This window comes from Neurospora hispaniola (assembly GCF_033458365.1).
Source record: "Neurospora hispaniola strain FGSC 10403 chromosome Unknown B0T23scaffold_3, whole genome shotgun sequence".
NCBI lineage: Eukaryota > Fungi > Ascomycota > Sordariomycetes > Sordariales > Sordariaceae > Neurospora > Neurospora hispaniola.
Genome location: NW_026944408.1, coordinates 2,630,705 through 2,649,892, shown reverse-complemented (window position 1 = coordinate 2,649,892; position 19,188 = coordinate 2,630,705). Strand labels below are relative to the sequence as shown.

Genomic DNA, 19,188 nt, shown 5'->3' with positions numbered 1-19,188 from the left:
GACTGGTTCCTTGCGCTAGCGTATAGCGGCTCAAGGCTGGTTCCACGGTCAGGTCCCACTGCTCCGAAAAGTTTAATGGAGTCGCACCCGAGCTCCAGTGCAACGTCCGCCCCCCGTAACTTCAAGCTTGCCTCAACCAACCTATTTCACCACAACATCACGGCAGATCATCAGAACCTACCATCAGAAGCCTAGTAGAGTACCCACCCCAGTTTTGGCACGGATATCACAACGCAAATCCATATCGACCGCCCGACAAAAGACACAGATTTCTGTAAAACTTGATTATCAAGAGGAGGAGAAAGAACCTTCCCCCAGCAACACCGCGACAATGGACTTCGCCGCCCTCATGTCCAAAGAGATCGCCAAGGCAAAAGGCACCACCAGCAACACCACCACCTCCAGCAAACCAACACCATCAACCATCACCACAACAAAGGATACTAACACCAAACCCGACTCAATAGCCGTAGGAGTCGGAGCCGGAGGAGAGGGTGCCGCCGCCGCCACCGCCGCCCCGAAATTCATCTCCCGCCGCGAAGCCGAAGCCCAACGTCAGGCCGCCTACCTAGCCGAGCAAAAGCGACTCGAGGAAGAACGCGCCGCCAAAGCCGCGTTGAAGCGCAAGCGCGAAGAAGACGCCATAGAAGAAGCCAAAGCGCGCGAGGAGAAGAAACGTCGACTAGCCGAGGAATCACGCGCCCGCCGCCTAGCCAAAGAAGCCGAAGAAGAGCGCGCCCGCCGCAAGCGTCTCGGTCTTCCCGAGCTACCTCCCACCCCTTCCGAATCCGCTGATAAAGAAGGGACGCCCGCCTCCGGCATCGACGGTTCCGACCTCGACGACGACGACGATGACAAAGCCCATGATCTGCCTGACGACGAATTAACCTCCAAACTCCGCGCCCTAGGCGAACCTGCCTTCCTCTTCGGCGAATCGCACCTCTCCCGCCTGCGACGCTATCGCAAGGCCGCCGGCCTCGGCGCTTTGGGATTGCCCATGGGCCCCATCACCACCTCCTTGCTCCCCGTCGCCGAAAAGGACATGAAAGTCCCTGCCTCCTCCGCCGAAATCCCTCCTGCCACGGACCGCAAAGCGCGCCGCTACCTGTTCCGTCAACTAGCTTCTTACTTTAACATGGTCCTCCGCGAATGGGAACTCGCTCTGGTCAAGGAAGACAACGCGGACACGTTTGCGGGGCAAGCGGCGCGGAACGCCATGGTGCAGTCGAAAGAAACCATGCGCCCTCTTTTCCGCAAGTTTGAAAAGGGGGATCTGGAGAAAGACATCTTGGAGGCGATTGTGGAGATTGTGAGGGCGGCGCAGGAGAGGAGGTATGTGGATGCCAATGATGGGTATCTGAGGTTGAGTATCGGTAAGGCGGCGTGGCCGATTGGTGTGACGATGGTGGGTATCCATGAGAGAAGTGCTAGAGAGAAGCTGCATGATGGAGAGAGGGGACATATCATGGGTGGAGAGGTGACGAGGAAATATTTACAGAGTATCAAGAGGTGTTTGACGTTTGCGCAGGTGAGGTGGCCGCCGGAGGATATTAGGCAGTTGATGGGTTAGAGTCTAGTGGGGGAGTAAGATTCGAAGAATTGCCATATTCGATCAGGGGAGGGGGAGGAGAAGGAAGGGCAAGGGAAGAAAACAGTGGCCGTGATACCCATATTGATTTTGGAGACGATAATTGGACCAAGTCTGACACTCCGAGCTCGGGAAAACAAACCCCGGGCATGAAATTGTGTCTTCAGCTTGGAGTAAATGTTCTTCATTGATTGTGTGAACCTAGAATAATCATGAAGGCTTTCAAGCTACATCCCTCTGTTCGTGAACGCCAGTAGCATAATAATGTAGGAAAAATCCCCGGTCAAGTTATACTGCCCGGAACACCAGACCGTCCAAATATCCGTTCCTTTATCTTAGGCAGCGTTTCATCTTTTTTCCTTTCCCACCTAAGAATACTGTTCACGGCTCCAGCGAGCCTTATTCCTGCCTGATACTAGGGGAATCCCTAGATAGGTTCTGACGGCCTCGTTATTGAGATCGGGTTCCTAGGCCAAGCTCGCAGTGTCATCCGTGGTCATGCTGAACGAAATGTCGTTCATCCCTCCAGGCTTGCGAGAACCTTTAACTTCAAGATCGGCAGCCATGATGTTCATGCGCCGGATTCTGTCAAGGGCTTGTTTCTCGTAATTCTCCAAGGTCTGGAGTGCCTTTGACTGCATTTGCTGTCTAGAGTCTGTGGAAATTGGGGTGATAGACTTTGTTGTTGTACGAAGAAGTCTGGTCAGCATGAAAAAAAAAGCACTGCGCTGGAGAAATAGAGGCAGGTAGTAACGAACCTTGTTGATGGCATCGATCCGAGCGTTCAGCTTCCCGTCTTCGATCATGGTAAACAGCTCGTCCTCAATCGAGGGGCCCGGTCCGTTGAAGGCCTTCTGCATTGTGTCCAGCCTCACGCAGGAGAAGGGTTTAAGGTACTGGACGATGGACTTGGTGCGGATGTCGGCGTACAGCTTGGGCACGTGCTTTTGCAGGTAAATATCGAGGAGGTAGTCTGGTCGGTATGACTCCAGTATCTCTATGCACGCCGCATACCTGCCGTTCACAAATTGTGTGATCGCCCGGCGTATGTGTGGTTCTCGTTGCAAAAACTCGCGGAAAGAGTCATTGTCCAAAAGGTTGGCCTGCAGCTCGTGCCTATCCATAGTGGCAAGCGCCAACAGACCGCCGTAGATGGCAACGTCGTTCGGGCTGGCAATCTGGTTGTAAATCTCGGGAGGCACGCCGGAGCTGGCTTCGACAAAGCAAAACGCCGCCTCCTTGTAGCGTTCCTGACCTAGCGCCGCGATGCCATGCGCAATCTTGCTGTATGTTTTGAGGGCTTTGGCTTTCGGGTCTGAGTCGTTTACCGAATTGAGGGGCTTCAGGTGATTGCCGATGGATTTCCAGTCGCGGCGTTCAATCGCCACTCGGACAAGGAGCTTCCCAAGGTCGACAAGCTGTTCTGTCGAGCTAACATCCGTCCTCATCTTCCAAAAGCTATCCATGGCAGCCTCGACATCGCCGATGGCTTCAAAGTGCTTCCCTAGATCCTCATTGCCCATCTGTAAGAAAAAATCGCAAAAGTGCATCAGCTTAGTATCGTCGTTCTCACTCTTGTCCGGTGGCACACAAAGAACATACCCTGATGCTTTCTTTGATCAAGTTGTTCTTGTAACCTTGAAGCTCTGCTTGTAGATGAGCCGTAGTGTCTCGATTCTCCTTTTCCTTGGATTCCATCCATGCCTTATCCAACGAGGCTTCGGGCTCGTTGGGAGCTGCTTGGAAGAGGGAGTTGACTGCCATTTGGTACCTAAGAATGTCGCTGCCAGCCTTGGCCTCCTGTACGGCAGCTTTGAGTGCATCGACACATAGCGGTACCGAGCTCCTGCCAACATGGAAAAGACGTTCGAACCGTGTACGTCCTGAATACTTCAAGTCAGATATGATTATGTACGCCTGTGCTTGAGGGAGGAACGTATACCTTTGTAATTCTGGATGTAAAGATCAAGGTCGAATTTTGGTGTCTCTGCAAGCAGAACGCACAATTAGCACAGGTGATCACAAAGAATCGGCAGGTATGACCTAAAGCTGAGAAAAGAGGATGATATCTGAAGACAAGGGTGTATGCTGGAAGAGGGATGCTGTGAGAATTACCTTTGACGATGACGCCGCCTTGATCCTCAATAGCCGTGAAGAAGGCTAATTTGCGGTCGTCCATGTTGCTAGATTCGGCCGTGAAGCTAGACGTGTTGTTGATATGATGTAAGCTAAGCAAACCAAAACAATCCAGTAAATGATTGCTGCCGTTATGCTGTCGCTGCAGTGTAGGGTAGTGGTCGTGAAGCTATCACTCAGTCGTGGCTGATGGAGGGACAAGGGTACCGTGTAGCTGAGGTTGCCTGCGGTGGAGTGGCTTGGTGATGTGAACACAAGTGGAAGCTGAACGAGGTGGGATACAGGGATGGTGGGGGTCGTTCAACCGATGTCCAGGGGCATGGCCCGGCAGGCACGACAGGGCGGGGTAGCTGGCTTGCAATGTGGGGCCGATAATCCTGTCCCACAGGCACGGAATTTGCTCCTTCACTGCAGCACCCCCTTCCCAACAGGGTTGAGGTACAGATACCTCTACCGTACTTATAAATCTCGGGAAATTGAAGTTCGGTGTCATGCAGAAGACGCAGCCTGAGGTTTGAAGCAGAGGTTCAGTTTGCCATATGCGTTCTGGCTGTCGAAGCGCATCTACGTATGTAGTTGTTGCGGCACCTTTAATTCTACCTCTACATTCCCCAATCTCAAAATTCAGAAACCAAATGGTACTTTCAGGTTCCTTCGCCAGAAGAAACCAACTTCCGTCACTCCAGTTTAAATTGCAACGAAACCTCAAACGACTTGTAGAGAACGGAAGTCAACCTTCACTACTAGTACATAACTTTGGCGAGCCGCATCCACTACCCACTACAACATATCGACTTGCCCGATAAGGTCCCGAGACGCTTCCATAGCCTTGAATTATGCGTTTGCGTTGATGCCTTCGGATGCGCGACATGAGTTGAGGGCTACTGTTCACTGCCGAAGCTGGACGACAATCTTGGTTCCCGTGGCCGTCTTTTACTGCTGTCGAGGATCCCCAAGATGTATCAAGTCCGTTGAAGGACAACTAGATACTTGAATGTCGGTGCTTGTTCAAATTGATAACGTGGAGTTGCAGGTTGTCTCCCCCGAGACAAAGTCCATCAGTCAAGTTTACCTACACTGTACCCCGTAAGTGTGTGCCGTCGTGATAGCCTAGTTGCTGTGTAGTGCAAACATCGCAGGCATTCCGATCGGAACCTTTCCGTGAGACTACCAAGTCAACTACCAGGGCTCGAGTAGTGTAGTAACGTCAGAGAGGATGGTCGTCCCCGTTCTCTTCTCAGCAAATTGCCGTCAGATCACGTTTTGATACCACGATGCTGAAGATCGTCATCCCATTTGACCCTGTGTCTTGGAAGCTCGATCCTCGCGGCTTGGATCTTGGCGTTCAATGGTGTTTCGGTTTAGTTTAGACCGAATAGGGGCATCTTATCCATACTCTGGCGGTGGAACCGTGCTCACCATGCTAATGCGGCGAAACTGTCGGCAAATATCATGGCCATGATGGAGTAATAATGTACATGACAAAGAGTTCATTGTATCAGTATGGGATGCGGCGAAGGATGAAAAACTCAACCGACATATGTTCCCCGAGATCGTCAACAGAAATTCCTACCTAGTGCAAGCCGACGCACTGGGAGATCCAGTCACGATAACATATCTCCAGGCGAGCCAAGCCATACGAACCACGCATCTACGGCGTGGATATGTACAAAGCATACGACGATGTGGTCTCCTAGTCAGTGCTAGTGCTGCACCGTTCCCCGGCACTAATCTGCCCAGCTAGTCATTCATTCCCCTGTGCTTTTCTGAGGTCTGGACAGAGCATGTCTCGGTCGGGTTTGAAGTATTTTGGACTGAGAAGGCACAAAATATGGGCAAGGAACGGAACAAACTGAGGTATGCAAGCGCGGTAGACCTGCCACTCCCGTAGTATGAGTGAGGGAAGCAGAAGCTTGTCGTTGTCTGCTTAGTTGTCAAGGTCTTTTGAAGGTGTTTATGGTAAGGTTTAACCCAGAGCCCACCACCTCTGCCATCCCACCCTCACTAGATCGAATGCTAAAACATGAGTGGGACTAATCGCGAATAGGCCGTTTTGTGGTTTGTGGTTTGCACATCGTGAAACAAACCAGATCCATATGCCTGCGCAGATACGACACCTTTGTATTTTTGATTTTTGTGATACGGGTCGATACGCAGAAGGAGTCCTGGAGATGCAGTGGACGGAAAGAGAAAGTGTCCTTGTGCACATCTACAGATAGCGCAATAGCCTGCTACATTGCCAAGGGAAGCCAAGCGTGCGTTCTCGTATATGAACTCATGAAGCTCAATGGTGTCATGTCTTTTGGTCTTTGGAAACGGGCGCTGTCACTGAAGTGCTTGACATTTTCGGTAGGGAGTAAAAAGATACCTACGGGGGATCGAGGGGCGGAAAAGTGCGTGTGGGCTGGTGAGCGAGGAGGGATGCGGCGGAAGCTTGACCGTAAAGGTACGGAAACCTAATGCTTCCGCAGTGTAATCCCGTCAGAAACCGACTCTGAAGGTCCCTTCGCTACCGATTCGGCGATGACGGAGGAGGTCTCGCAAGGCTGACTTGCCCTGTGGGGAGTCAAGGAGTCCAAGCAAGCCCGCCGACAGCTTATCGATCGTACAATATAATGCTGGTTTGTCCGTTAGTTTGGTACTTCGATTGTGGGTTGAACAGGGAAGTTTTGGAGCTCTCATTGGCCTTGCAAGAGAGAACCTGTTCTTCGTTTACATAAAGCGATATGGGACAATGGCAAGGGTATGTGACGCCACAGAAGCCTCTGATGGGTGTCCCTCTGAGCTCTCTCTACACTACCTCGTTGAAGGCCTTTGAGACCGGAAGATAGGCCTTGAAGATCAAAATACCCGATAGTTAAGCTTTGGCTCTGTTGTATCAGATGAGGGCAGATTTGTGCACATCCACATGTATCCATACACTACACCAGTCGATATGTTGTGTGACCGGCCATAGCTGCCTGACTACAAACATGCTGATGGATCGGTTGAATGGAGTCATGGAGCTGCGTGATTTTAGCAAGTCGCGATAGTTTCTTGGCCTTCCACTTGCTGGATGGAGAAGGGGAAAAACTCACCCCTGTGATGCATGGAAGTCGCAGAAAAGGGGTAAAAGATTTCTAACGTAGCATGCTATGTACGTACCGCCCCCCGTGTGTACATGCTTCCACGTAAGGTACCCAGTAAGATGTTTGGAGGAGGCTGATATTGGGAGGAGGGGGAGAAGAAGATCTTGTTTTGTGATATCGCTGCCTACGCCTAATATCTCTTGGTATTGAAGGGCTCCAATCGATCTGTACCGTACTACACCTCTGTCGGCATATAATTCGTTAGCGTGGTACCGCCACTCTACAATATTCAGGGCATTGGAGGTGAGCAAAGTGGGCATCTTTTGTAAGGAGAATTAAGTTATTGCCACTACCTCAATTCACCGCGCTAACGTTTTAAGTGCCGGAGGAGGTGTATGTCCGAGTTCATCGCTGAATGACTCGGGCGGCTCGTAGCAAAGCAATGAGATTCTGGTTAGTTCCGATGACGAGATTGGATGTAAGCTTCCCTTTGCTGCTGAGGTCCTCCGAGGTACCTGTACATACTTGCCAAGGCTACCTCGTATCACGCCCGCAACTCTCCTTTTGCTCAGCCAAAAAGGCTCGGTTTGACGTTGATATGTGTGAATGCTTGCGCCCAAGATTCAAGGGATATCTCTGCTCTGGCACAAGCCAAGCAAGCGTCTTGCTGGTAGAATGGGAAACGTGGAAACATCAAAAAGGCGAAGGTGGGAATTGTGATTGGCCGTGTGTTCAGATCCGAAAGGGAAAGCCGCCAAATGGATATGGGCTGATTTTTACGTTGGCAAGGACGGGGCCTACCTACTGCGTGGTAGAGGTGCTGCATAGTAGTACGTCAGCCAAGCGGTTAGCGTCAAATGGCTGCAAAACGATGTTCGGATCCCTGTTGGTCCCTTGTGTCTTGCCCATTATGTACCTCCAGTACAACCGTCCCGTCCCCAAACCGATTTTCGCTGTTCACGGGCAGCGCCTGCTATCAACCCCCGAGCCCCCCCAAATCCAGCCAATTCCACTTTTCCTGCAACGAGCGAATCTGGCGGCTCTTTTCTCAGTCAGCCAATTTGTTCAGTTTGCGTCTTGATGCAACGAAGTGTGGTGACCGGTGTTCCAGGAATGCTTGACCTTTCTGCGCTATCTCTTCTTGGCTTCCATTCCGGCGGGGGGGTTGAAGTCAAAGTGACCTGACCGATCTCTGACCGACGGTGGAAGCGCACCTCTGAGAAGCAAAAACGAGGGTCTGCCTGACAATTGGACTCGAGGCTCGGATGCTGACGGATCAACCCCCCAAAACTGGCGCGCGGCTCTTGGAAAAGGTATTCTACACTACTATGACACTACTGTAGTGGTCTCGCACATGACGATTCCTCAGTCAGTCATCAGTCATCACAACGAAGTGGAAAATCGCCAAGCAATCTTACTCGCACGGCGTGGCAGATGGAGACGCGGAAAGTTCTTTTTTTCACACGAAAATCTTCTTTTTTTCTCCAGTCCTAAGCGGGCACCTCCTGGTTTTCCACCTGGTCGCAAATTTTCGAAAATGTGCATGCTGGTCGCAGCACCGGTGCATCAGGTCAAGACAGACTCCAGTCCACCGCCTCGGGACCCTCATTCGCCGACTGCTTCTGCGAATGGCGCTCAACCCGAGTCCTAGGCGTGCCACGGTGGACCCGGGGCCGCTCGGCGTCGATGCCCTTCGCAAGTACCTGCCGGATCCAGCAGGCTTCCGTGCTCTTCGATCCAGCGCATCTAGCACCGGGACCGGGTCTTACCGGGTTTCCAAACCTCTGCTTCGCAATACTGTACGATCTGGTACTATCTATCGATGTAGTGCTAGGTCGATTGTTGAGTTGGTACCTACAATTACCTAGTAGGTTCTTACTCCTAGCACACGGGACGAGATGTATTCCAAATTCTTCTAAACCTTTCAGGGACTGAACAAAGGCTAAATATGACAGGGTCCGAAAGGCATTGACAAGATCCAAAATACCTAAGCAGGATCAGAGAGTGAAAACGCCTAGGGAGGTTGCCCAAGGTTTCAAGCTAACAATCAAACCAGTATTGGACTGTAGTGTAAGCCGCGTTGGGGAGGACCTTCGCAAGGGCAGTTTCCCTTTTGGGGGGGCTTCTCGAATTGTTTCTGACTGCGTTTGGAAAATCGAGGACAATCGCGTATGCACAGTGCATGCACCTTGCAACGATAACATGCGTGCTGGAGACGCTGATGGGGGCAACGGGGGTTGTGCATTGCGGAGGAAGGTTTTGCTCTTGGTCAGTCTTTGACCAACCTCGTCCATGATCGGCCGTGGGTTTGCAGGTAGACATCCTCAAGCGTAGGTCTACGCAGTATGGGCCGTGGAAGCCAAGATGGAACGGAGCAGGTTCCATTGCCTCGAAATGCTACAGTCAGAGCACTGTATCATTATATGTGACTACTTACTCATGTAACGTGTAAACGGCAATGTGAGTGGTAAAAGTGGTGATGTGTACGGGCAGACGTAGGTCTAGGTAAGCGTACACGACATGCCTCCGGTCTCTGGGCGGGTGCTACCTACCTGTGATGGGCGGATGAGTGCCAAATTCTTCAAGATTCCGCGGCCTCTGAATGGATCACTTGGACCACCGACGACTTCCACCCATTTGGAGACGAACATCCATAGACCAGGTACATCCACCACGGGACGCTACCTTGCCTCTTGCAGCAGCATTTTTTGACCTTTGCATCCACCAGCAACTGGAAAACCACTCGTGACATTCCTCAACACGCATGAGGGGCTTGGCATGCTATACAGTTGGCCCGAGACAAACTGTGTCTGTTCCCAAGCTATGCACTTGTAGTAACGGTAAGGTAAGTAAACCGTCTGGAGGTATTGGTGCGGTTGTTGGCAGGCGTTGACTAGGTATCAAAATTCAAGATCATGCGCCAAGGCTGTGTATCTGTCTGTCTGTGATACACAGGTTAACCCTTGGGCCCTCGTCTGAATGCTTACGTCGTTCCCTTTTTTGGGGTCAATTTGGAGTCCGCTATCTTCCATCCGGGGGAAACTCATAGATCGGACCGACATGGACAGGACCCCTCTTTAAACCCTCGTCGTCAGATGTGTGTCGCAACAGGCCCGGGCGATTCGTGACGTCCTGACATAGATGCTATAATCTATTGGCCCCACGATGCGGTGGGAGCTTCGACAAGGACCTTCTAGCATCAAATTTGGAACCATATTCATTTTCTGATCCTCCAAGTCCACTCCCATACCTCCTCTCACGCCGGCGGCTTCCGCAGTCGTGCACATAGTACGTACATGGCAGGTAGCAAGTGGTCAGTGACAGACCAGGGCAAGCCGAAGCAAGGTAGCGTTGCCCTGTGTCCCAGCAGCTTGGAGACCTGGTCCCCGTCTGGCTCCTCATTCATGTTGATTTTTGCGTTGATTTAGATAGCGGTGAACCTCAACTTGGCCGCCGACCTGCGCCCATCTACCTGTACTGTTGAAACAAATGTCTAACGACAACAGCAACCCCCTTCCCTTCCGCCCACTTACCGGTACAGTACAAGCACATCCCTTCCGACGGATCGTTCAAAAGACCCTTCGTTCTCTTCCTACCCAATTTCTCCCCCCTACCCTGCAGCACCAGGTCGGTACCACTAGCCTCACGGTACCTCTACCTACCTACACTTGCTTCCCTTCTCCTGTGCTCAACCACCCCCATCTGTTCCTATGACCCCCTTAAGCTAACGCTGTCCACTTAGCAGATACTGTACTGTGTACTGCGGATGGTCACTTGGATGGCGTGCAACACATGCAAAGACAAATAGACCTTGATCAACCCCTGGTTACAAACACAAAGCAAAAAAAAAAAAAAAAAAAAAAAAAAAAAAAAAAAAAAAAAAAAAAAAAGCAGAAAGATGTGTACCCCGTCTCATATCCACACAGTACCTAGTATGCGTCGAGCATTTCTTTGACCTCCTGAGAAGTGAAAAGACAACTTACTGCGATGGTCGGCTGGTCAAGGGAGCTCTCTTCTTGTGCCCTGTGTAGTATTCGGGTTGCTCGCTTGATATAAAATTTCAAGACCGGTTCGTTCGGGGTTAATTATTTCCCCAGGTTTATTTCCGCCAAAGCATCTGTAACAGAAAAAAAAGTCCAATCAGCAAATCTTGCGCGTGGTTGTTCTCGAAACCATTGACGCCCACTCTGAGCGAGTCCACCATTGCCAGTCGATTTCTCAACGGGTAAATCCTTCCCTAAAGCGAAACAGCTGTTGAACCCACAGAAGTCTCCAAACTACCCGGTTGGTACCTTTCTGCTGACACATCTGATCCAAAGTACCACTGGGTATCGGAACCGGCACGCCCCTCCGCTATAAAGTAGTGTACACAGCAAAACCTCTTGCCTTCTTGGACTATCCAGCCTTTCTAGCGGTTCCACCTCCACGCGGGATCTTGTCACCTCTTGCGGATCTACACTGGCTTTTAGACGCTAAGAGAAGGACAGTGTTCAAACTCTTTCCCCTGTCAACAACCTTCCCTTCTTTGTCCAGCGGAGTGAGACCGAGCCAGGTGGATAGGACATCCAGAGTTCTTCGACGACGTCCACTTCTCGCAGTTCGTTTAGACTGCTGTTGGTTTCGATCCACCCCAAGTCTTCAACGGCCCTGACTCCCGGCTCGGTAAAAAATACTCCCCTGACCTTGTACATTTTGTCAGACACCAGTATACTACTACCTTGAGCTTCCCACGGTTCTCTCTAGTCTTTTTCTGTTACTTTTGGTTTGGACGTTTATGCGATCAAGTCCAACAAATCGACGAGCCAAGCAGCCCAAACCGACCACCGAAAATCAAACATCAGCCCACTACCTCCTTCCCCCTTCTTATTTGATCGCCTGTTTGGTGACCGGCTCAAGCGTGGCCCAAGAAGTGTCTTTCGAGTGGGGTCTGACTGTATCTGAAAGCCCTTGAACCCTCACACGAACATGCTGATCAGGCGAAGGGACTGTTGAGACGGGTCACAAATCAGACGGAGGCCAAATCAGGGACACAACACGGAGTGAAAACCACACGCAGAATGCAAGTCAAGAGAACAGACAAAGTCATGGTCGACCAAAGGAACACGATTTCTTCGGACGCCAGCACAAGTACTGGTGCCGTCACCGAGGCTGCGAGAGCTCGCCAAACCCGCCCTGCCTCACAACCTTCTAACCCTTCTGGAACCAGTACCAGTACCAACGGAGTATCATTGAGCGCCGGTGGCTCTAGAAACTCCCCCGAAATGTACGAAGATGACTCGCTGGACCTATCCCAGCACGATCATGCCTCTCCTTCGGAAAGCGTAAAGTCCTCGGCCCACGGCCCGTTAAAATCAGAATCCGAAGACACACCCGGTGACGCAACTGGGCATGCCTCGTCCGAACCCCCGACTCTGCCGGTACAGAAACGCCGCAGAGTCACGAGAGCCTGCGATGAGTGCCGCAGGAAGAAGATCAAGTGCGACGGCAAGCAGCCATGCTCACACTGTTCAATCTATAGCTATGGTAACACAGACACCGCTTCTAGCTCTCCACGATGTTTCCGGCCGACCCCTGCTGACGAGACTTCCAGACTGTACATATGACAAGCCGTCTAACCGACGCAGAAATCCTGCGCCACAGTACATTGAGGCACTCGAGAGCCGACTTCAGCGTGCCGAGTCTTTGCTGCGCAAGTTCGTCCCGGACATAGACCTGGCCGACCCTAATCTCGACCCGGCAATCCAGCAAGAGTTTCGGGCTAGGGAACAGGCAAGAGCGCGGGCTGCCAAACTGAAAGGCGAAGCCGCCCCAAAAGAACCCGAGGCCCAGGATGCACAAATCATGTCCATGATCGATGCAATTGGGCAACTCGACATGAAGGAGGACGGCGAGTGCGACTTTCGCGGCATCTCTTCCGGCGCTGTTTTCTTCGGACGCATGAAGGAGCACTTCAAGGGCCTACTAAGCAACGAACACAGCATTCCGTTTCTATTCCGAAAAGCTGAGAAGACCGGCCTCTTCAGTCTCAATTCCCCCCAAACCACGGCTGGATCACCTTGGGAAGCGTCATCTGTACCAAATGTCTACGAACTACCCCCCCTAACCAAGGTCCAAACTCTGTGCTATTACGCATTCAGCTGCGCTACTTGCCTACTCCGGGTTGTGCACAAGCCGACGTTCTACGAATCGCTCGACAGGTTATACGAGAAACCCCAAGATAGTTGGGGAATCGAAGAACATAGATTTTTGGGTCTGTTGTATGCTGTCATGGCGCTCGGAACCATGTACAACATTGACGAGAACCCGGGAAATCCTACGACTCATCAGGCGGCAATGGAGGAAGGGTAAGTTAAATCATCTTCTGATTCATGGTCGGGTTACTAGATATGTCTGACAAGATTTTGACAGGATCAAATACTACACATCTGCACGATTGCTACTGCAAGACATCGCTGAATGCCGAGACATGACCTCGCTCCAGGGGCTTGTCTTCATGATTCTCTTCTTACAAGCTTCATCGAATATGAGCGCCTGTTATGCTTTCTTGGGAATCGCCTTGCGCTCTTGTATTCGCATGGGGCTTCATCGTCACTTGCGGCATGCCAGGCTTACCCCTATCGAAGAACAAACTAGGCGGAGGGTGTTCCACGTAGTGCGACAGATCGATATATACGTTTCAGCTATTCTTGGGTTCCCGGTTTTACTCCACGCTGACGATATCGACCAACCACTGCCGACGGAGGTGGACGACAAGTATATAACAAAAGATGCGATACTCACGCCGGATCCGGACGAACGCCCATCCTTTCTCCAGGCATTCAATGCCCATCATAGGCTGATGGGTATTTTGGCCCGACTTATCAAGTTCATTTATCCAGTCAAGGGCGTGGAAGATTGTGCTCTGAAAAGCGATAACGAAATGGCCACCTACACTATCAGTTATGCGCGAATCAAAGAGATTGAGCGACAACTACACGAGTGGTTTGACCAATTACCGCGGTATTGGCGGCCTGGTCCCGACGACGACGATATAGAGGTGATTCGGTAGGTGGACAATTTCCAACAAGGGAAGTGCACGGGTGGCTTACTAACTCGGCATCATCAGTGTTCGAACCCTCTTGCGCTTCGCATATGGCCACGTGCAAATGATGCTGTACAGGCCGTTCTTGCATTATGTCTCCGCTCGCATGACAGCAGGCAAGAGAATCGACGACCGATACTACAACTGTGCTGCCGCTGGGATCAGTGTGTCTCGCAACATTGTCCACATTGGCTTGGAGATTCAGAAACAAGCCCACCTGATCGGGCCGTACTGGTTCCTTCTTTATACGCAGTTCTTCGCAATCCTCTCTCTGGTCTACTACGTTCTAGAAAATCCAGACAAGACAGGGTCCGCCGAGATCCTTGCGGATGCCAAAGCCGGTAGGGATGTGATAGCTAATCTGACCCAGAGAAGCTTGGCAGCAGATCGGGTAACGACCGCCTTGAACGTAAGTACATCTACTCCTAGCAAGTTGTCATGAACCCCTTTTATTGATGACTTGTCCCTAGACACTCTTCGACCAGCTGCCAGAGCAACTCAAGAACGGTACTCACCGACCTGCACCAACAAAGAAGAGGTCATACGCCCCTGGATCCAAGGCGGGCAGCAACTCCATCTCTAGCCATGCTCAGGCTATACTACACGATACCTTGCCTCAGCGGAGATCCGATGAAATTGTCCGTCCACAAAGCGGCCCCGTTCGAAGAGAGACCCATCACCGCCATCCCCAGCGAACAACCTCATTCGACACTGTGGCACTTCACCAACCTGGCATGCCTGGTCACCACTTTGCGACGCAGGTTACGGCTTTTCAAGACCTGCTGCCACTAGACATGAGCAGTATGACGGGCTCTGACACAAGCTCGAACCCTGGAGCGCCGCCAGTCATGCACAGACAACAGCATCATCGCCAACAGAGTGGCTTCCAACAAGCCCAAACACCTACAACCGGGGCGCTCTATAAGCTGGACGCCATGATGTTTCCCTCTGGGGACCCTTTCGCCTATCCCACGCCATTGCTCGACCAAACAGGAGGAGGAGGGCATCACGCAGTATCTGGCCAGCCACCACCACCCATCTCCGCCGGATCTGTGGGACCAACGCCCGGGGCCGCCGGACCAGACAACATGCAGCTTTACATGTCCGGCTTCTACGACGACGGCAGTATTGAAGGACAAGTACTGGGCCCAGTAGCGCCCTACCTGATGCAACACGGCGGGCCCGAGCCGCCGCACGCTGGGGTTTTGGATCCTGCTGCGCAGATGTCCTACACAACAATGCTGAACTTGCAACTCCAGCATCAACAACGGCAACAGCAGCAACAGCAGCAACAGCAACACGGGCAAGATGGAAGACCGGGGTCGGGACCAGGGCGGGGACAACAACAACAACAACATCCCAGTATGCATCAGCGACATGCAAATCAATCACATCAACATCAGCACCCGGGACTTCATCAGCAGCAGCGACACCAGCAGAGCGATATGATGGAGGGAATTTTTAGGGGCGAATGGGAGGATATCCTTGGGGGTGGAGGGGCGCCGCCAGGGGCTGGGGGATACCGATGATTCAAACACAAGGAACATAGGGGCGGCCTGGTCGGTGGACGACATGAATGAAGAATTGGGCTACGTCCAGGATTCTAACTTGGTGATAACTTGGCTGCGTTGAACAGACCAGCAGATCTTCCGCCACTGAGTTCCAATCAGGCATTCTTATCAGAAAATCAAACCACCAACTTGGCAAAATCACGAAATTTATCACAAATCTGAGGGGATGGAGAGCATGGCAATCATGCAGATATCGCCTATGCCATTTGGGATGAAGAAGAAAATCAGCTTGTGGATCCAAGCTAGATGGTATCAAGAGGGGAGCAACAGAGCCCCGGCGGTATCCCTACCGAGCGAAATGGATAGCTCTGATCTTCTCCAGTCTACTTTGAAATTAATTCACTAGGCGGGATCGTGGAGCACGCTAGCACCAAGACGATGGGGCCAGAACAACAGCGGACTTTCACGGCGCCGAAAGAAGAGCGGCAGAGTCATAGGGGGGATAGAACGGGGACGGGAATAGAGGATTACGAAGGAGGGAGGACGAGAGACGGCATGAAAAACTATTCAGTCCGCCACGCGTGAATGATAGGCACAGCCTAGTACAATGGCGGTGAGGATGCGGTTCTGATACCCGGCTTCTCATATCAGCATAATACAGTCGAAGGGATTTCGATCACTTCAGAGTTTCCTCACGGAGTTCTTTAGGTAACGGTTCGTATCTGGAGAGTTTGCATGGGAGTCATGAGTAAGGAACAGGAATACAAACAGAAAATATAAATACCTAATTACAATTATCGTATTCTCGATCAATCAACTCAAAATGGCGCTGTTTAGTCTCTCTTGAATCCGACGTTACCCACAACACCCCGTCACATAAACCAATTCCTTCCCCAGTTGGCTTGCCGTTTGCTATCTCGTTGACTAGAGGTAAAGAATACTATGCTACACTATGCTCTATCCGCTTTTAACAACCCGAAACGATAACGGGGATTCATGATTTCCATGCCATAAAAAGCGGAAGGGTTAGGGTTGAAGCGCTTCAACAGGCGTTGATGTCGCCTGATGGAAGCGAGCAAGATCTCGAGACATCAGGATGACCGACTTTCACGTAATTGGAGCATTAATACGTTAGCTTTGATGTCTCGGGCTTTCACACTTTCAAGGTCAGATTTGAACAATTTCTGCCATGCATTCATATTTGGGGAGCATTCTGATGCCCTACCATAGACTGCTGACTACACCAACCACTATCTGGATAACCCCACTTCTCCGCATCGAGAGTGCAACGAGTGAACAAGTGTTGTCGGTCGGACCTTCTCCGAGAGTCATTCCTCTCTCCATCAACAACTTCATTTTCAAGGAGTTCATCCGCAATCGTACAGTAGCCTGTCCACCTCGCCGACAAAGGGCCCACACCCCCAAGGGCAAGAAGTTCAGCTTATCATCACCATCATCATCATCGTCAACAACAGGGACCGACACATTAGCAAACCGCTTAGCCCATCATGGCCAACTCAGGTCAAGAACATGAAATTCATTACAATCTCGTCGAGGACGATGAATTCGATATTGTGTTTGTTCAACCTTTTCCTTTGAATCTACACTTGAAAGTCTTTTTCCATTCGTGGCCCTATATCTCCCTCCTCCCACTCGTCCGCATCTCTGTCAATTTGTCAAGTGTCCCATCCATCCTCACATGACTGCATTCGTCTCACCCACCACGCCCCTTACCCATTGACAGAATAAGTCGAGATCAGCTCATCTACATGAACTGACCACTAAACTCCAGGAACATCGTAGTTGAAGGCATGGATGGAATCCATGGCGCTGGCGCAGCATCATCCGTGTCCGTTGGTGTGGGAATAAAGGCTCCAATTACTTACCAACCACGCATTCCAGGGCGCCCTCTCTCCCAAAAGTGGCTTCATGAGAAGCTTGGAAAGTATCCAGGTAAACTTGACTAGCCCCTTCACTTCATTATAGGTGTTGATTACCCTCTCTTGCACAGCCAAAACACATGTACAAAAGGTGATCGAGGAGCTTGATGCGCCTAAGAGCGGTCTCATTTACCTCCGAGGCTTCGATGAACCACTCTATCCATACTCGGACCAGGGGCCACCGTTTCGGCAGCAACGACAGTATGTTTTGATAGTTGTCTGCCCCCAAAACACGCCAGAAGAACACAAAACTCTAATTGCCACACTTTACCAGTTTCTTCTACCTCAGCGGCGCCGACTTCCCCGGTTGCGCAGTCACCTACGACATCCCCCGCCAGGAGCTGATCCTTTGGATCCGCCGTAACGACCCACGCCTATCCCTATGGTACGGCAACACACCCTCCATCGACGAATCCAAATCCAAATCCGACGTCTCCGACGTCCGCTACATTGACGGCCTCACCGCGTACCTCCATGCCGTCCTGACTCCCGAAACCGGCGGCGGCGGACCTCTTTACGTCCTCTCCCCCGACCAGCTTCCCAAACTCTCGCCCTCGCCACCTCAATACAGCTTCTTCAAGGGCATCCATGGAACCGGATCTAGAGGACTAAAAATCGACACTACCTCCCTCCTCCCCGCCATCGAAGCCGCGCGCGTGATCAAAACCCCGCACGAAATCTCTCGCATCCGGCGCGCCGTGAGCCTCACCTCGCTCGCGCACCGCATGGTCCTTCAACGGATCAAGCACCTCACTAACGAGCGCGAAGCACACGCCGTCTTCGAAGGGTTCTGCATCTCGCAGGGCGCACCGCACCAATCGTACGCGGTCATCGCCGCTTCGGGCCCCAACGCTAGCACGCTGCACTACGACGCCAACGACGAGCCGCTGGAGGGGAGGCAGACCATGTTGTTGGATGCGGGCTGTGAGTGGGGGTGTTATGCTAGTGATGTGACGAGGACGTTTCCGTTGAACGGAAAGTGGACAAAGGAGGGGGAGGAGATATACAAGGTGGTGGAGAGGATGCAGAGGGAGTGTATTGATGCTATCAGACCCGGGAGGTTGTACTACAAGCTGCATTTGGTGGCGTGTTTGATTGCGGTTGAAGAGTTGATGAAACTGGGGATTTTGTATAACGGGACGAGGTCAGAGATTTTGGCGAGGGGGACGGTAGCGGCGTTTTTCCCGCACGGGTTGGGGCATCATGTGGGACTGGAGGTGCATGACGTTAGTGGAAGGGAGAGGCTGTTGTTGACTGGATCTACCGTTTCTTCTTCAGGCTTGAACAGTCAAAGAGTTTCGGGGTTTCAAGAACCAAGAAGGCGCATGAAGAGGGAACAAGTCACCCCCGAGGACTTGGCGGCCATGTATCGCGAGGCGATGATGGATAGGGATGACGTTGAGCAGAACGTCGTCGGGCCTCCACCTTACAAGGGGAGGCAAAGACTCAGGGAAAATATGGTCGTCACCATTGAGCCTGGAATGTTCGTATATTTTCCTTCCCTTTTCCCCCCTCTTCTTTTCTCCTCCCCCAACTCTTCTCTCTTTTTCTTTCTTCAGAAGCTTTCAGCAAGACTAACTCCCCAACCCAAAGTTACTTCCACCGCCCCTACATCCAATCCTTCTTCCTCTCCAACCCCGACCACGCAAAGTACATCAACACCGAGGTACTAGACAAGTACTGGGACATTGGCGGCGTGCGCATCGAGGACTGCATCCTGGTCACCAAGGACGGGTACGAGAACCTGACGACGGCGCCCAAGGGTAAGGAGGCATTGAAGATCATTAATGCGGGGATCCCTGGGTTTGGCGATGATGGTCAGGCTGGCGGTGGGAGCTCGTAGGTAGGCGCGGACGGATTGTGT

The 19,188-nt window shown here is 51.8% G+C and overlaps 4 protein-coding genes across 4 annotated transcripts; 3 read left to right on the top strand and 1 right to left on the bottom strand.

Annotated features, from left to right (window-relative positions):
* Window positions 1–113: 113 nt before the first annotated feature.
* B0T23DRAFT_117071 (uncharacterized protein) lies at window positions 114–1,903 on the top strand. Its single transcript, XM_062831971.1, has one exon. The coding sequence runs from the start codon at window positions 332–334 to the stop codon at window positions 1,568–1,570; it is 1,239 nt and encodes a 412-aa protein (XP_062694192.1). The 5' UTR covers window positions 114–331; the 3' UTR covers window positions 1,571–1,903.
* Window positions 1,813–3,888, bottom strand: B0T23DRAFT_117062 (PCI-domain-containing protein). The gene is made up of 4 exons (XM_062831970.1): window positions 3,704–3,888; window positions 3,531–3,575; window positions 3,191–3,471; window positions 1,813–3,111 (listed from the first exon to the last, which is right to left on the bottom strand). Exons 1-4 carry the CDS (start codon window positions 3,765–3,767, stop codon window positions 2,056–2,058), a joined length of 1,446 nt encoding a protein of 481 aa, XP_062694191.1. The 5' UTR covers window positions 3,768–3,888; the 3' UTR covers window positions 1,813–2,055.
* A 7,778-nt stretch (window positions 3,889–11,666) lies between these two features.
* On the top strand, window positions 11,667–15,506 carry B0T23DRAFT_117014 (fungal-specific transcription factor domain-containing protein). Its single transcript, XM_062831969.1, has 5 exons — window positions 11,667–12,315; window positions 12,383–13,136; window positions 13,201–13,836; window positions 13,898–14,282; window positions 14,344–15,506. Exons 1-5 carry the CDS (start codon window positions 11,850–11,852, stop codon window positions 15,400–15,402), a joined length of 3,300 nt encoding a protein of 1,099 aa, XP_062694190.1. The 5' UTR covers window positions 11,667–11,849; the 3' UTR covers window positions 15,403–15,506.
* Window positions 15,507–16,892: 1,386 nt separating this feature from the next.
* Window positions 16,893–19,167, top strand: B0T23DRAFT_403593 (putative Xaa-Pro aminopeptidase; the record flags this gene model as incomplete). The annotated part of the gene is made up of 5 exons (XM_062838797.1): window positions 16,893–16,960; window positions 17,177–17,337; window positions 17,396–17,525; window positions 17,599–18,807; window positions 18,918–19,167. 5 exons carry the CDS (start codon window positions 16,893–16,895, stop codon window positions 19,165–19,167), a joined length of 1,818 nt encoding a protein of 605 aa, XP_062694189.1.
* Window positions 19,168–19,188: the final 21 nt, after the last annotated feature.

Bases quoted from the DNA above. Each gene is read 5' to 3' on its own strand.
- B0T23DRAFT_117071 (XM_062831971.1), top strand. From the start codon at position 332: ATGGACTTCGCCGCCCTCATGTCCAAAGAGATCGCCAAGGCAAAAGGC.
- B0T23DRAFT_117062 (XM_062831970.1), bottom strand. From the start codon at position 3,767: ATGGACGACCGCAAATTAGCCTTCTTCACGGCTATTGAGGATCAAGGC. The intron at 3,576-3,703 runs GTAATTCTCACA...TTCTGCTTGCAG, and splicing joins AGGCGGCGTCATCGTCAAAG to AGACACCAAAATTCGACCTT. The intron at 3,472-3,530 runs GTATACGTTCCT...TGAAGTATTCAG, and splicing joins TTACATCCAGAATTACAAAG to GACGTACACGGTTCGAACGT.
- B0T23DRAFT_117014 (XM_062831969.1), top strand. From the start codon at position 11,850: ATGCAAGTCAAGAGAACAGACAAAGTCATGGTCGACCAAAGGAACACG. The intron at 12,316-12,382 runs GTAACACAGACA...CGAGACTTCCAG, and splicing joins CTGTTCAATCTATAGCTATG to ACTGTACATATGACAAGCCG. The intron at 13,837-13,897 runs GTAGGTGGACAA...CGGCATCATCAG, and splicing joins GACGATATAGAGGTGATTCG to TGTTCGAACCCTCTTGCGCT.